At 46.1% G+C, this 17,212-nt stretch overlaps 2 protein-coding genes and 1 pseudogene across 2 annotated transcripts; all 3 read left to right on the forward strand.

Annotated features, from left to right (window-relative positions):
* Positions 1-6,364: 6,364 nt before the first annotated feature.
* On the forward strand, positions 6,365-12,561 carry LOC125510167 (Cyclophilin-like peptidyl-prolyl cis-trans isomerase family protein). The gene is made up of 7 exons (XM_048675266.2): positions 6,365-6,619; positions 6,973-7,048; positions 7,173-7,220; positions 7,706-7,729; positions 7,818-8,000; positions 11,902-11,977; positions 12,057-12,561. Exons 1-7 carry the CDS (start codon positions 6,542-6,544, stop codon positions 12,220-12,222), a joined length of 651 nt encoding a protein of 216 aa, XP_048531223.1. The 5' UTR covers positions 6,365-6,541; the 3' UTR covers positions 12,223-12,561.
* Positions 12,562-14,795: 2,234 nt separating this feature from the next.
* Positions 14,796-16,213, forward strand: LOC125556464 (uncharacterized). Its single transcript, XM_048719194.2, has one exon. It carries the CDS (start codon positions 15,170-15,172, stop codon positions 16,211-16,213), a length of 1,044 nt encoding a protein of 347 aa, XP_048575151.2. The 5' UTR covers positions 14,796-15,169.
* Positions 16,214-16,263: 50 nt separating this feature from the next.
* LOC147972430 (uncharacterized) overlaps positions 16,264-17,212 on the forward strand; it is a 33,386-nt pseudogene continuing 32,437 nt past the window's right edge.

Here is a 17,212-nt window from a genome sequence, read left to right on the forward strand (position 1 = left end):
AAAATCCCCCTTCTATTACCTACATGCTATATATAGCCCCCTAACCCTAAATTTTAGGCCTCATGTCCCATCCATCCCATCATGCGCCGCCATCCTCCTTGGATCCCGCAGCGCCTCCCCTGGTCTCCTCCTCGTTATCCCTTTCGACCCAATCCCCCACGCCACCACCCCACTCCAGATCGAGAGGAGCTCGATCTCGACCTCTCTCCCGACCAGTGCCTCCCCTCGCGTCCGGCTCTTGTTGAAGCTCGTCGTCGCCGGCCACCCAAACAACTACAGGAGCCCCGCTGCCGGCTGGCCGAACCAGCAGATGAGCGCTTTGCCCCGCCTTCTTCCTTTTCCTTCCGCCTCGTGCTCCTCTCTTTCTCACGATCACCCCCTCCCTTTCTCTGTTTTCGCTCACAGGAGACCACCATGGCCGCTTCATCAAGCTCCGTCGTCGTCGTTTCGTGCCGGGCATGGATGGATCGATGCTCCGCGCGCCCGGATCTGCCACCGCCGCATCAGGCGCTCAAGCCCCGTCGTGCCGCACCTCTGCTTCGTCCAAGAAGAGACGAGACATCAGCGCCCCGCTTCTTCCTAGGTCGCTGGGAGACCATGGCCTCCACCCGCGCTCCTCTGCACTCATGAACCGTGCTCGGCCTCCTTCTGCCGCGCCAAGACCGCTTCCCCGTCGAGCCCTTCTGCTTCGTCATCGCACACGAGGAGCATGACCCCAGCGCCAAGTCCCGCTCGCCGGAGCTCGTCGACTCCGTCGTTCCCGCGCGGAACCCTCCTCGCCAAGTCCCTCACCGCGCCACCTCCCTGCTTCGCTCCTGCACGAGCAGAGGACGAGGCGCCCGCTCGCCTGCGCTTCGCGTTGACCGCAGCCGTCGCCCTGCTTCACGAACGAGGCCGCCCCTCGTTGACTTGGTCCAGATCCAGCGAGCCGAGCCCAGCAGCCGGCCTGCCCAGTTCCTTCGCCTCGCGCGGGCCTCCTTGCCTCTCCAAGGCCCAGCCTGCCGGCCTCTCTCCTCTCCACCGAACGGGCCAAGCCCATGGGTGAGCCTCACTGTTGCGCCCCCTCCCACTGATGGGCCAACCAGATCCGGCCCGAGATGTATTTTTTTTCGCAGAACGTTTTAGCTGATTTCCTGAGTACTACCCGTTTTGCAGAAAAGTCCCTAGACAACATGCATATAACAACTCACAATCTAAGCACATGTAAAAACTTTATATATGAAAGTTGCTTAGAATTTTGTCTAGTTTCACAATATCCAATTTTCACCCATGTTTAAAATGTTTAAAGTGCTGTTTGTGTAACTTTGTCCATATGCCATGCTAAAATGGTTTAATTCATAACTAAATAACCGTAGCTCCGTTTTTAACAAACTTTATATGTAAATGGGGTAGAATTTTGCCTAGTTTATCATGGTGACATTGTTTTGCATGCCTGACAACTCTAAAATATGGTTTAGGGCAGAACAGGACCTAACCTAATATATGCACATGAGGAGTTTCCGGATTTGTTGTTTGTTGTTCCCGGCCTCATTTAAACTTGACTAGATAGGTAGTTTACTTTGCTTCACCCTTGCCATGTTAAGAACATTTAATATTGTTGGGTACATAAACGAGATCGAACTAAAAAACTTGTTGTGGTGTTCCGTCACTATGCAACTCATTGCATATTGAGCTCCACTTAATTTGTAGGGTTGTTTGTTGCGCTTTGCCATGCCATGCTTCTTTAAACCGGACATGCATCATACTTGATTGTGCATCATGCCATGTTTATGCGGTGGATGTTTTACTATGTTGTTTGCTTCTTTCCGGTAACGTCGTGTTTGTGAGGACTCGTTCGCCTACGCCCGTTTGTCTTCCTCATGGACTCGTTCTTCTTCCTTGCGGGATTTCAGGCAAGATGACCATACCCTCGAAATCACTTCTATCTTTACTTGCTTAGTTGCTCGCTCTTTTTCTATGCCTATGCTGCGATACCTACCACTTGCTTATCATGCCACCCATATTGTTGAACCAAGCCTCTAACCCACCTTGTCCTAGCAAACCGTTGTTTGGCTATGTTACCGCTTTGTTCAGCCCCTCTTATAGCGTTGTTAGTTGCAGGTGAAGATTGAAGTTTGTTCCTTGTTGGAACATGGAGATGTTGTTCCTTGTTGGAACATGTTTACTTGTTGGGATATCACAATATATCTTATTTAATTAATGCATCTATATACTTGGTAAAGGGTGGAAGGCTCGGCCTTATGCCTGGTGTTTTGTTCCACTCTTGCCGCCCTAGTTTCCGTCATATCGGTGTTATGTTCCCGGATTTTGCGTTCCTTACGCGGTTGGGTAATAATGGGAACCCCTTGACAGTTCGCCTTGAGTAAAACTCCTCCAGCAATGCCCAACATTGGTTTTACCATTTGCCACCTAGCCTTTTCTTTCCCTTGGGTTCTGCAGACTCAAGGGTCATCTTTATTTTAACCCCCCCGGGCCAGTGCTCCTCTGAGTGTTGGTCCAACCTGTCAGCTGCCGGTGGCCACCAGGGGCAATTCTGGGCTGGCCTACCCGTACCTAAGACAATCTGAGTGTGCCCTGAGAAAGAGATATGTGCAGCTCCTATCGGGATTTGTCAGCACATTCGGGCGGTGTTGCTGGTTTAGTTTTACCTTGTCGAAATGTCTTGTAACCGGGATTCCGAGTCTAATCGGGTCTTCCCGCTAGAAGGGATATCCTTCGTTGACCGTGAGAGCTTGTCATGGGCTAAGTTGGGACACCCCTGCAGGGATTTAAACTTTCAAAAGCCGTGCCCGCGGTTATGGGCAGATGGGAATTTGTTAATGTCCGGTCGTAGAAAACCTGAAGTTGACCTTAATTAAAACACATCAACCGCGTGTGTAACCGTGATGGTCTCTTTCCGGCGGAGTCCGGGAAGTGAACACGGTGTTGGAGTAATGCTTGACGTAGGTTGTTCTAGGATCACTTCTTGATCATAGTTTCTCGATCGTGCTTTGCCTTCTCTTCTCGCTCTCATTTGCGTATGTTAGCCACCATATATGCTAGTCGCTTGCTGCAGCTACACCTCATACCTTTACCTTACCCATAAGCTTAAATAGTCTTGATCGCGAGGGTGTGAGATTGCTGAGTCCCTGTGACTCACAGATACTTTCAAAACCAGTTTGCAGGTGCCGTTGAGTCCGTGCAGATGACGCAACCAAGCTCAGGAGGAGCTCGATGAAGATCTTGTCCTTTGTGTTGTTTCGTTCTAGTTGATCAGTAGTGGAGCTCAGTTGGGGTCAATCGGGGACCTTGTCGCTTTTGGGGTTCTTCTTTTATTTTGGTTCCATAGTCGGACCTTGATTGTATTTGATTGTTGTAATGCTGTATTCATGTATTGTGTGAAGTGGCGATTGTAAGCCAACTATGTATTTTTCCCCTATTGTATTACATGGGTTGTTTGCGAAGATTACCTCACTTGCGACATTGCTTTCAATGCGGTTATGCCTCTAAGTCGTGCTTCGACACGTGGGAGATATAGCCGCATCGAGGGCGTTACAATGAATAAACCCAATCAAGTTCTAACCATAATGTCCTGATTACATGCTATATTATCAGACACAAGGGAACGAACCGTAGCTTAGATGATTAGGTTCTTTGTAGTGGAACCAGCCCACCAGGGTTGAAGTCCAGACTTGACGCTAGTGCTCACATTTTTCTGGATTTATTTCAGGCTTTTCGACGATGTTCGTTCAATGAGAGGAGATGTTTCTGTCGACTACGAGGCACCTGTGTTGACTTCGTTAATCTCAAGCTATTGTGTCAGCTCAGTATGTCGGAAGGCTCATAGTGTAGGGTGTGCATGTGTGTTCATAGGGATGAGTTCATGTGAGCACATGCAATTGTACCGTGTTTAAAAATATTATCAGACGCAAAATATGGTAAAGAAAAATCACTGAGTTTCATATAGATATTCGGTTGCCTAACACTCCCTCACAGTCACAACGGGGATTCTCGGACAGTGAAACTATAGAGGAAGTCACAATGGTGATGAGCTGATGGCAGCCCTTTGATGAACATGTCGGCAAACTGGTGAGAATATGGTACATGGAATACGCGAATGTGGCCCAGTGAGACACGGTCCTGCACAAAGTAAAGGTCAATTTCGATATGCTTCTTGTGTTGGTGTGAGACCTAGACTTCACGAAAAATGACGAACCTAGATTCTAGTGGAGAATGCAATGGCATGTGTTTTTTTAGGGAAAGGCCATCAGGCTAGCTTTATTAACTTAAACAAATGCTTACATCGTCCGCAAGTAAAACCGAAATAAAACTAGGGGGGGAGTCCAACCACAGAGCTGGTTGATCCTCTCTACCACTTTGAGCTAGCCTATGAGCAACCATATTGCATTCTCTAATACAGTATTGAAAATGACCTTTCCGAACTGTAAACACAAAGAACGACAATCCGCAAGAATGGGTCCTGCCACCATATCTTGTCCAGAATTGTTTGCCATCGCCTCCACCAAAGTGACATTGTCCATCCGAGCTACAAGGATATGTGCACCAACGGATTGAGCAAGCTTAAGCCCCTCCAATAGCGCAGCTGCTTCAGCTGTTACAACATCCGCCACATGGTCAAGTTTTGTTGTGGATGCCGCAATGAAATAGCCCAGATGATCTCTGATGACAGCACCACATGAGCCAGTATGATCATCCAGAAAACAAGCATCCGTATTCAAAACCAGTTGGCCGTTTAGTGGTCTCAGCCATGTGTTAATTTTTGGCAAGGACACCTTCGGAGCTGCTGCTCGGGCAAAATTGAGTGCCATAGCCAGTATGGATTGACTTGACCTCTCCAGGTTCTGCACCTCCTCTCCTTTTTCTATTTGCCTTCGTTGCCACCATATATGCCAGCTAGTAACTGCGATCAATTCTGGAACTTCAACCACATCTGTGTAGTTTGCCGTGGTCGATTCATCACATAACAAGGTCGCCAGAATCTCCACTCCCGAAACTCCTGGTGGTCCGGCCTCTGTTACTCTTTCTTGTAGTGCAAGTTTAGACCAGATTCCTCTAGCCCGAACGCAACCGAAAAGTGCGTGTGCCACATCCTCACGATGCAACTTGCAGACCGGGCATTGCGCCGATGTAGATATGTGCCGATCAGCTAGCACACCAAAACAAGGAATGGCATGTTTGCTTCAAACAGAGGCTGCACGTGTGTGTTTTTAGATGTCCTCGTGTCCAGCCATATGTAAATTGGTACACCACCTTTTTGTTTTTAGATGACTTGCTCTGCTAGCCACTGCGCCGATGTCTTGCACTAGATATGCCCTAGGCGCGTTGTGTACTTGAGGCGAATGAAACCGGGTTTTCCATTGGTTTTCATTGGGTTTTTCCCTATTTTTTCTTTTTTTTTGACAGGCTTTTCTTCTTTTTTTGTTTGGTTATATTTTTTTCTTCTCCTTTTTTTGTTTTCCTTTTTTTTCTCCATTTTTTGTTTTGTTTTCACTCAACATTTTCATATATGTCCAAAACATTTTTCTCATGCATGTGTAACATTTTTCCAATACCATTTTTATATCTTTAACATATTGTCAACATTTTTATATACATATTTTTCAACATTCTTCAAATGCTTGATTAACTATTTTCAAATACAATATTAATAATTTTTTTGAATACATGATCAAAATTTATCTATACACACTTTTAAACATTTTCAAATTCTTGATTAACATTTTCAAATACAAGATCAACATGTTTTTAACACATGACCAACATTTTTTCTATACTCATTTAACATTTTTCAAATGCTTGATTAACATTTTTCTGTTTTTTTAAATGCTTGATTCACATTATATATATATGATCAAAAAATTCATAATTTTTTAAATACATGTTCAACATTTTTTCTATACATGTTTAACATTTTTCACATGCTTGATTAACATTTCTTCCAATACTTTTCGACATTTGTTTCAAATACTTGTTCATCATTTTTTTAATATGTGGTCAACGTTTTTTATACACATTTAATATTTTCCAAATGCTTTATTAACAGTTTTGTGATACTTTTTCAACATTTTTTCCAAATGCTTGATTAACATTTTTATATACTTTATAAAAAAATTATCATTTTTTAATACATGGTCAACTTTTCTGTAGACGTTTAACATTTTTCAAATGCCTGATTAATGTTTTTCAAAACATTATGTAAAGTATATTTTTGTAATATATATCTTTAGAATATTTGGAATCGTAAAAAAAGGTAAAAAAATCAAAAAGTAAAACAACAGAAACAAAAACGAGGCACTGGAGTTCCGTTTAATGCGCCGGCCCATACGCTCGGTCGACTGCGAGGCGGAAGTTTGTCTCGCTTAACGCGAGACATAGTCGCGCCCCAGAAATCAGGCCTGTTGTACCGAAACGGAGGAGGGCGTCTCTCTGCTCCGTCGCCGATCTCGCCTCCGCCGCGAATCCCCCGAAACCGCGAGCAGATTCGCGCCGGACTCGCGACGATTTTTGATGAGATAAGCCCCCGGCCACCTCGGGGTTCGCGATGCTGCGGAAGGCGGCCGTCGGGTTCCTCGCCTGCCTCGTGCTCTACCTCGCCTTCTCCTCCTACCTCCGTAGCCAGGTACGGCTCGCGCACTTCCCCATTCCGGGAGCTTCCAATGGTTGGTTGGTCTGGTCCGGTTGTGCCTTAGAAACAGGCCTGAATCTGGTGCGGCCGTTCCGTGCTTGGTAGTTCAGTCTCGTAGGGAGTGTCGATAAGGCGGAATCGGACTGGATCTTCCTGCTCCATTCTCAATGTGCATGTCTGTACCTAGTCCATTCATTGCCTTGTTGGTAGCGGCTTCGTGATGCGGACATTTTTCCTTTTCATGACTACCGCGACTGCCTTGTTGCTAGCAGTGACTAGCCAGGTGATGAACTGATGATTCAGGATTACAGAACATTTACCATTTTTTTCCTTTTCATGTTGGACAGAGGGCTGCATATGTTCAGTTACCAGCAGTTACTCACAGGGTATACCTGGACGTGGAAATTGATGGCCAAAATATAGGTATATCCTTCTTTCATAACATCATTTTTCTTCTGATGTCGCGCTGTACTTTGCATTGTAACAGCACATATTCTTAACAACCATTTTCTGGCTGCCCTAATTCTTGTCTGGCCTGTTGTTACAGGTAGAATTGTCATTGGTCTTTATGGGGAAGTTGTGCCAAAGACAGTTGGTATTTTCACACCCTCTGTCTCTCTTTCTACTCATGCTTATATTTTCCTATTGAAGCATATAACTCTTTGGGGGTAACGACCTAGTCAAAGATTGCATGGTTATCCTGTTGTGAAATAAAATCTTTCGTACAAAAAAGTTATTTATGCTGAGGTCTTGTGCTCCTTGTTAGATACTATAAAATGGCGAAAACTGGAAATTGATTGGATGGTCATTGTTCTCAGTAGTTTAGTGGAGGAAGACTGATGTGTAGATGCATGCCTACACCCCAACCTTGTCTGCTTGTTTGCAACTTTCCATTCATTTTGTTAAGATGTCTGTGGTTGTTAATAATGAAAAAGAGGCGTCAACAGATGAACTATCCTAAATATCTTCCACCTTTCAAATATCTTGCCAAAGGAACAGTTTAGTAATATATAGGAATACTATCTTTCACTTATGAAGTTTATTTTCGGTACTGATATTTTTTATTCCTGCATTTTGCAGAAAATTTTAGAGCCCTTTGTACAGGTATTGTTCTTCCTTGAATTGTTTGCATGCTGTCTTACTTGATTTCCTTGAGGTGATTTTTCATATTGTACTTTGTTCATTATTGCAGGTGAAAAGGGTGATGGGCCCAAGGGTAAACCTCTTCACTATAAAGGAACACCATTTCATCGAATCATCCCAGGTTTCATGATTCAGGGTGGTGACATAGTTAGAGGTGATGGGAAAGCAAGCGAATCTATATATGGAGGCACCTTCCCAGATGAGAATTTCAGTGTGAAACATACACATCCAGGTCAGATGTGCAACCAGGGATTCCTTTTTTTCGGTTCAGTTTTAACTTTTCCTTTAGTTATATACCAACTTAGTAACACACTTATGTTCTACTAGTTAATTGCCCATGTGTTGCCGCGGGGCCATATATTTTCACTGGTTCAACACTAATCATGTTAGACATATGCTTTAAGGATTCTCGTGCACATCAAACAACATTGTCAGCTTTTACCGTTAAATCCCCATTCTTTTTCCTGCATCGACTATGCCGACCTCCCCATTGCAAGCTTGTGATTAATAGTCGATGGCACATCCGTCTCACAATCCCCCAATTCTCCCACACCCACGCTTCGAATTTCAAACTTATAACCATGCAGTTGTGTTAAAATAAGTCAGATCATGAATCAGTTAGTACAATATTTACAAGAAAGAAAACAAATGATTTGCATAATAACTACGTGTGAGGGTTAAAGGAGTTTGACTTCTTTTTGCATGCTGCACTGTTAGCGCCACACACTTTTATGTTGTTCATTCTCGCCAAGGTCCCGTACTTGAATTCATCACAGTAGCATGCGTTCTAACTATTGTTCTGTTCGTACTTGAATTCATCAGACTGTTACAAACCTTAACAATTCTCTCCAGGCCATTGATGCATATAAGCACATAAGTGCTAACTATTGTTTTGTCAATGAAGGTGTTACAATAGCATGTGTGGCACTCATGTCTTAGTCATACTGCCGAGACGGTAATACAGAGAAATAGGTGCAACAATCCAATACAGGGAAATCAGTAACAATCGAATACAATGGAAACAACACAACAAAGATGAAGCTATTAAGAAATACACGTATAAACATGAAAGTATCATCACAAAAGTCACCATGCAGGTACAATTCACTGAAAAAAGGAACTAAAAGATCTGTTTGTACTGAAAATAGGTGCCTCACCATACTGTACATGTGAAATTCAAACATGCACATATCCAATAATCAGTTCTGAATAGATTGTTTCTAACCTTAATAATGTAATTGCTCCAGCTTGTATATCATTCTTTTGATATTAGCTATGCAAGGTTGAGAGAGTTTCTCAAATGTAGGCCCGTATGCCTGGGAATTGTGACCCCAACATAGTTTTGAAACAAAGGCAGGATAATGTACAAAATAAACCATGTCATGTCTAACTCAACAAATCAACAATAAATGATGGCCACAATATGCGATGTCTTTTCTCCAGCTCCAAGGTCTCCACCATCCTCCCATTGTTCACTTCACCTAAATCCAAATTAATTTAGTATTTTCACACACACGAATTATATCTTAATGAATCGGGTAAATGGAGGAAGAACTTGGAAAATGGAGAATAGAATGATATGTAATCGGTTCTTTATGAAAAATACAACAATGTTGCCTTATATAATCAACTAATTCGTGTACCAACTGCTGTAGCAACTCTAAGAAAAAATAACAACGATAAGGACAAGTGCTCTCCAAGCTAAAGTGCAGCAAAACAAGATCTAAAGTACAAATGATGTTTTTTCTGCGCTCTAATGAAAACACAGATAAAGATGCAACCTAGGACCTAAGCAAGCATGAACGGATCAGAGAGGTACGAGGCGGAGAAAGATTGGCCAGGCTTACACAAAACTAACCCACCCAGGGAGTTGGGTAGAACAAGGTTGGCAGGAATGAACGGATGGGTAGGGAAAGTATCGGGTCCTCCCAGCCTTGAATCCAGATGTGAATAGTGTCAGTGTTGCTTTTTTTTACACTATTCATGCTAGATTTCACATTTTTGTTTCTCAATTTGCGTTTCGATTTTGGACCTGAAATTTTTAGGGGTTTTAGTCACATTCATTGTGAACATTCACATTTTTTCCGGAATTTTTTGAAACATTTAAAAATGTTTTTTTTTTACATTGGAGCACCGGGAGTACCCCAAGGTTGGGAGCACCCGATACTTTCCCCGGATGGGTAGCCTGGGCGTTGTCCTCCTCTGGGACTATGAGCTAATGCGAAGCTCACTTATTTATCTTGGTGCTTCCGGATCTGTCCTCCCTCCTATTCTCCATACTGAATTCCCTTCTCCTTTTCTCTGCACCATTGAGACCGACTTTTCTGTGAAGTTTAATTAACAGGAGAGTCCAGTACAATGAAAAATCAATATCTTTGGAGAAATTGTAATACGAGCAGAATAGCTGATATTAGTAGCTTTTGCAAAATCTCACAAGCAACTTCAATTCAAGGGACCAATTTTTGACGTGCATATGCGCATATACATGGGAATGCTAATAATTTCTTTGAAAGAAGTTATAATAAGTTGATAATTTTTAAGAGCATGAATTCAATCTCCCGTCATCAGGATGTTGCCTCGCACAATGTGAGCAAGAAGATTATATCTTTTGAAATAACTAATCCATAACATATGCAGTAATTTTATAACAAAATCACATGAAAATTGCATCTACCAACTGAATGAGGCTTATACCACACGTACAAGGCAGTATACATACTCTGGCATTTATCGAGCAGCTAGTATTCATACAGTGACCAGCATCGTTGAAGCAAGGCAATCTGTACGTGGATGGGCGAGGATCTTGAGAGCCGGCTGCCGTTAGGGGTGGAAGGCCGCCAAATCGATTAACTTCCATGATGTGCTGCCATCGTCTAAGCAACTATGGAAACGGTGACCATGGCCGTAGCTAGCGAAGGCGGGCTCATACACGGGTAGGGGGGAGGGTACAGCAAGGAGGAGGGGGCGTGGTGGTGATGGTGGGCGATGGGACTGCTAGGATAGATGAGGAGGCAGGAGATGCGCCGTGGATGGCGTGGGAGGAGATGTAGAAGGAGGTGGAGGAGATGGTTTGGAGAAGGGATGGCGGGCCGTGGTGGTGGTGGAGGGATGTGAGGGTTGGGAGGCTGCAGGGGAGAGGAGGCATGTGAGGCGTCGGGAGTGGACGACGCCGGCGGTGGCCACCGCCAGAGCGGAGCTCCATGGCTGGCTGGAGGTGGAGTGATGGGGCTGCACGAGAGTGAAGGAGGGGTTTTGTGCAAAAGCATGGAGCGGAGTGGCGGGTGTCTCTCTGTAAAAGTGCCACAGCTGGCTTGGCATATGTTGGATGTAGATCTGACGGTCGAAATCGATAGATGTCAGACACAACATCACGACCAACTGATTCCTTTTTAGGAGTAGAGATGAAGACAACTACCATCTATTTTGTGACCGCCACTGGCAAAGTTCCTACATAGGCTATCTTTATTATTTCGTCTGTCCTCCGTAAGTGCTGGCGTATTGCATGAGGCTCTGAACTATTTGTTTGAGATTGTCTCAGAGACTCAGATAAATATTATCTACAGAGCTCCCTCACACTTTTAGCATTAAAGCAAACGTACCAGAGAAAAAGGAAATGCTGTCTCCTTAGCTGAGGCAACTGTCTTCTCAGCCTCAAGCCGACCAAGCAGATTGAACTGGGGCCTTGGTGCATCACTGAAGCTGGTAAACACTACATCTGGCGACGAAGCAAGTTCCAATGAGACAGTAGTGTAAAACCTTGATCCTTGAGGGCCACATGTAATGTCCACGAGCACCTTTGGGTGTACTAATGCACTAGTACGCCTGCAAAATCCCGTTTGCTCCTAATTTTTCAGCCCTCATATGGCAAGATTGACCACTACATTACACAATTGAAAGTACGGAAAATACACCTAGTGGGGTTTCTCAGTGTTAAACTTAAAAGGTACATTCTGGCATAGATGAGTACTGAAAATAGAGCTGGAAGTGGGTGTGTGTATGATTGTGTGCATCACTACACTAAGTTACGTGGTGTTTGTTCTTCAATATTCTTTCGGCATGTTCTGCCTTGTTTTAAATACCTCGTAATGTGAATACCCTGTTTCTGAAATTGGAGTTACCTTGTGATCTTGCAGGTGTTGTTGCTATGGCAAATTCCGGAACTGATTCCAACGGATCCCAGTTCTACATAACCACAATCAAGACAGGCTGGTAAGCTTGATTACACCATATGTCTGCACTCAACTTAACATTGACCAATCTACGACTTCTGAAATGGCAAGCGCTGCAGGTTGGATGGGGAGCATGTGGTCTTTGGCAGGGTGATTCAGGGAATGGATTATGTCTACGCCATTGAAGGGGGCGCAGGCACTTACAACGGCAAGCCGAGGAAGAAGGTGCTGATCACTGACTCTGGTGAGATACCCAAGGAGAAATGGGGCGAGGAAGCAGACTGAGTCATAGCCTAGTGCTAGAAAGGGGTTGATGCCTTTCCACCCACCCAGGTTCAAGGCATAGTGATTGCAATTTGGGTTCGTTGCACCAATTATACCGTAGGGGCCTCCCTTATAGTCTTCCTGTCAAAATGAAAATGGGGCGACTGAAATTCAGTAGGCTGCTTGGCCTACTCTGTTGCCTACGGATTGTGACACCGCGCGCTTTCGTGACCGGTTTTCTTCGCACACCAGCTGTGCTTCGGGCAGAGTTCTGAATATTGTACATTGTAGCCAGCGTATCGCATGCCAAAACCTACTTGTATCTTTTTTTGCGGGGTAAAACCTACTTGTATCTGATTAGTAGTGATATCCATATTACGCTAGGGATTTTTTTTGCGGTTGCTAGGGAATTTTGTTGCTGGATCTACCTACCCCTAGCCTATGCAGTAAAATGCCAAACGGATGACCAGAGTCCATTGAGGAACCAGATTCGACCACATGACCCTTCTTTGGCTCTGAAATGATTGTCTTGTCTTCAGACAGGTTTATCTAGGGCACATCTAAGTGATTCAATCAAGCTAGAAAGAAAAAGAAAAAAAATAAAAGAAAATGCTTGCATGAATCTTAGCGTAAAATTAATGACATAGGACTTTTTTTTTTAAAATAGATGTGCAATACTTATAGCATATTTAGATGTGCTTTAGCAGAACTGTTGTTTTTAACTGAAGTTGAGTCCAGAACTATCGATTGAAGCAGAGTGAAGGCTTCTTGTTTGAAAATAGACGAAACAGTATGACATATTTTTTTTGAACTTAAACAGTATCACATATTGACAGGTCTAAGTGCAAGAAAAGGAATATGGCGCACATCTCGAGTAAAATATCTGTGGTAAAATAGACGAAAGATTACGGCATCCCAATCAGGTGTGCAAACTAAGCATGTCTTAGATTAAACAAAGATTACATACGTACTATGGTTTTTAGATTTTCATCGCAGCGAAACTAGCCCAAAGTCTTAGATTTGATATCAATGCCCACGTATTATCATATTACCTGATTTATTTTAGGCTTTGACATTATTCGCTCAGCTGTATGAGATGTCCGTGGACTATGAGGTGTCTGGTAATGACTTTTATGTCCGGCATCGGCAGCCACTCCAACGATGACGACCGGGATGCATTCGTACGCGGCTGGCGACGAGGACAAGCTGGCCCTCCGCATCACGTTTCAATGGTCGCGAGGGGACAAGGGCGGCAGTTCTGGCTCTACTGCGACACCTCATGTTACCGGTGTATGTCCTCGGCGCTATACTACTAGCATTTGGCTTTCGCGCCAGTAACCACGTTTGTGGAACGCCACTACTAAGGCCTTTTCCCACTAGTGTCCGGCAGGGCAGCGAAGGGTTTTAGTGGCCGCTCTACCAATGCCGAGGACACGCACGCCTGAATCGAAGGCGCGCTGCCCACCGCGAGAGGCGTCTGGCAATGGAGTCAGCCGCCACCACATCGGAGGCTGTCGCACGGTGGGATGCCGAATGAGGAGGAGCGGCTTCTAGCGTGGGTTTGCCGCCATTCACTTATGACGACAAAGATGGACGTCCGCTGGCTGTGGAGAAAGAACACAAGCCGGCTTTGGAGGAAGAACGCAAAAGTGCTCCAGCTGGGCCTAGAGCTGTGCCCACCGGCTCTGGAGGAAGAACACAAAGGTGCTCCAGCAGGGCCTGGATTTGTGCCCGCGTGGCGAGTCGCCAAGCTCAACCAAAAGCACACAATGAGAGTCGTCAAGCCAAAGCAGGACCCCACATGACCGCATCGTTCGGAGGATGAAAGGCTTCGTCGTCCTTTTCTGGACGCCTACCCAGATGAAAGGGCTAGCGTGAAAGTGGTGAAGCTCGGCGCTCTCTTCGTCTTGACTTTCATTATTACTAATCTAGTTAGAATTTGTCCGTCAGCGCTCTCTTCGTCTTTAACTTTCATTATTACTAATCTAGTTAGAATTTGTCCGTCAGCTAAACTGTGGTGATCTTTTGGTGATCATTTATGTAAATTATGTTTTGGTGATCGTTTATGTGAATTATGCCCGTTGATGTCTTTATATTTTAGTTTTACTAATCTAGTTAGAATTTGTGCTTGTGGACATCTTTTGGTGATCATTTATGTGAATTATGCCCGTTGATTCGGTGTATATTTTCATTATTACTGATCTAGTTAGAATTTGTCTTTGTGGACATCTTTGATGATCGTTTATGTGAATTATGCCCGTTTGATGATCGTTTATGTGAATTATATCCATTTCATGTCTGTTTGATGATCATGATCTATGTAGCATTTGTATGTCCATTTGATGATCTATATAGTATGTCCGTTTGATGAATATGCTCCGTTTGATGATCTATATAGTATGTACGTTTGATGAACATGTTGAGTTGTATCATTATCATGTATATGTGTATGAGTTATCCACGGGTGTAATGGCAGGACCTAGTCCTGACGGTGTAGCTGGCTAGCTTCACGACACCTCCTCTCCACGATCTTGCATGTAGGGATCGGAGGTTGCCTTCTCTGTATATGTATCTTCTTTCTGTGAGTAATACAGTGCGCACAGGGTTACACCATTCTTCTTGGTAATCAGAGCTGGTTCTTCCTTCCCTACCCATGTAGACTAGCCCTACCTCCCCTCCACCGACCGATGCCGACAACACCGGCGGCATCGCAACCTTCTTGGCTGCCGACCTCGCTGCTGCGGAAGCGGCGGCCGCTGCTTCTCCCCCGGCTCCGCGCGCAGCGCCCACCCCTGACCTTCCTTCGTCCGGCAACCTGCCCCTCACCACCAGTCCCCTTACCACCATCCTCTCGCCGTCGCAGTGACCTTTGCTCCGGCTGAACCCCTCCCATCCAGTATCTCCCACATAGTCGATTTCAAACTCTCTCTCGACGGCGCTAACTTCATCCGCTGGAGAAACTACTTCAATGATCAATCTCATCTTCGTCCGCTTCCACGCCGACAACCACATCCGCGACGGTGCCGCTGCACCCCTCTCAAACCCGCGCTGGCGTGATGACGACAACACAATCGTCCTATGGTTTTTTGCCACCATCGCCGGCGATCTTCTCGACGTCGTCGCACCGGCGGGCTCCACCGCCTACACCATCTGGCGGCACCTCCACGAGTACTTCCTAGAGAACGAGGCAGAGCTTGTGATGCACCTTGGCCAGGAGTTCCGGGCGGCCATGCGCGGGGACCAGTCGATCAATGACTATTTCCACCGCCTCCAAGGCCTCGCTGCGGCCCTCGCTGATGTTCGGGAACAGGTCACCGACCGTACCCTTACTTTGCAGATGTCGGACGGTCTCGGCAAGAAATTCGAGCTCCAAGCGGCGATCATCCAGTCCACCGTCCCGCTGCCCACCTTCGCCCAAGCTCGGTCCCATCTGGTGCTAGCCGAGCTCGCCCTCGACAAGCGGGCGCGCGCCGAGGGCGCGCAGATCCTTGCTGTCCACTCCGGCAACAATCGTGGTGGTGACCGCAACGGCGGCCGCGGTGGCCATCGCGGCTATCGTTCTGCTCAAGGCGGGGGTGACCGCGGCCCTCCTGGCGGTGGTGGAGTTGGCCGCGGTGCTGACCGCGCTGCTCGTGGCAGAAACCGTGGTGGTGGCCGCGGGGGCGTGGCCGTGGCCGTGGTCGCGGTGACGCTCCCGCGGTGGCTGGGCCACCCAGCAACCCTGGCTGGGGTATTTCGCGCCCATGGGCATGCCCTTCCCCCCACCGCGTGCTCCTTGGATCCCGCCGAACTCGGCCGGCGTCCTCGGCCCCCGCCCTGGCGCGCCCACGCACGCCTACCCCGTGATGCAGCCTTCTGCTCCGCCCGTGCCCTACTCCACGCCATACTCATGGGACGCCTCGGCGATGTTCCACTCTGCGCCAAGCTACGGGGCGGCCTTCCCTGCTCAAGCCGAGTGGATTATGGACACGGGCGCGTCATCCGATGTCACTGGGAACCCAGGTATCCTTGACGAGTCTCATCCTTTATTAGCGCATAATACTCATCATATTATTGTTGGCAATGGGGCTCGTCTTCTGGTGGCTGCCGTTGGTAACACTCGCCTCCCTCCTCGACCCTTCTATCTTACTCATATATTACTTTCACCTAATATTATTCAAAATCTCATTTTCGTCCGCAAATTCACTCGCGATAATTTATGTTCCGTGGAGTTTGACCCCCTCGGCTTTTCTGTGAAGGACCTTCAAACCAAGGCGGTCCTTCTGAGGTGCAATAGCTCCGGCGACCTCTACCGCTTCTTCGGCAACCACGGCGACACCCCTCTCGTGGCCTTCACTACCACCTCATCGGATCTTTGGCATAAGCGGCTCGGCAATTCGGACTCCTCTACATTAGTTTTATTTTCCCTTTGATGTTCCACCAAGATGTAATAAAGCTTCCTTGTCGCCACTTTGTACCGCTTGCCAATTGGGCAAGCACACATGACTTCCGTTTCCTACCTCTACCTCTTATACCACCGTGCCATTTCAACTCTTGCATTGCGATTTGTGGACCTCACCGATCATTAGTTTTTCGGGCTACAAGTACTATCTTATTATTTTGGATGATTACACACATTATTCTTGGGTCTTCCCACTCTGTGCCAAATCCGACACATGCGCCACGTTACAACGTTTCTTTTCTTTTGTCCTCACTCAATTTCATGTTTTATTGCAATGCTTGCAGTGTGACAATGGCAGTGAGTTCCTCACCACCCAACTCCGAGAGTTCTTCTCCACTAATGGTATTTCCTTTCGCCTTACGTGCCCACATACCTTCCCACAAAACGGCAAAGCGGAGTGCCATATCCGTACAACCAATGACGTGGTCCGCACCTTGCTCTTCCAAGCACATCACCCTCAGCCATTCTAGGTTGAAGCTCTCCACACTGCCAACAGCCATCTCAACATTCGCCCTTCCCATGCCATCCACCACTTTACCCCACACTTTCTTCTTTACGGTGAAAACCCTA

The sequence above is a fragment of the Triticum urartu genome, chromosome 5A (genome assembly GCF_056163025.1).
Source record: "Triticum urartu cultivar PI428250 chromosome 5A, HENAU_Tu73, whole genome shotgun sequence".
Taxonomy (NCBI): Eukaryota; Viridiplantae; Streptophyta; class Magnoliopsida; order Poales; family Poaceae; genus Triticum; species Triticum urartu.

Bases quoted from the DNA above. Each gene is read 5' to 3' on its own strand.
- LOC125510167 (XM_048675266.2), top strand. From the start codon at position 6,542: ATGCTGCGGAAGGCGGCCGTCGGGTTCCTCGCCTGCCTCGTGCTCTAC. The intron at 6,620-6,972 runs GTACGGCTCGCG...CATGTTGGACAG, and splicing joins CCTCCTACCTCCGTAGCCAG to AGGGCTGCATATGTTCAGTT. The intron at 8,001-11,901 runs GTCAGATGTGCA...GTGATCTTGCAG, and splicing joins TGTGAAACATACACATCCAG to GTGTTGTTGCTATGGCAAAT.
- LOC125556464 (XM_048719194.2), top strand. From the start codon at position 15,170: ATGATCAATCTCATCTTCGTCCGCTTCCACGCCGACAACCACATCCGC.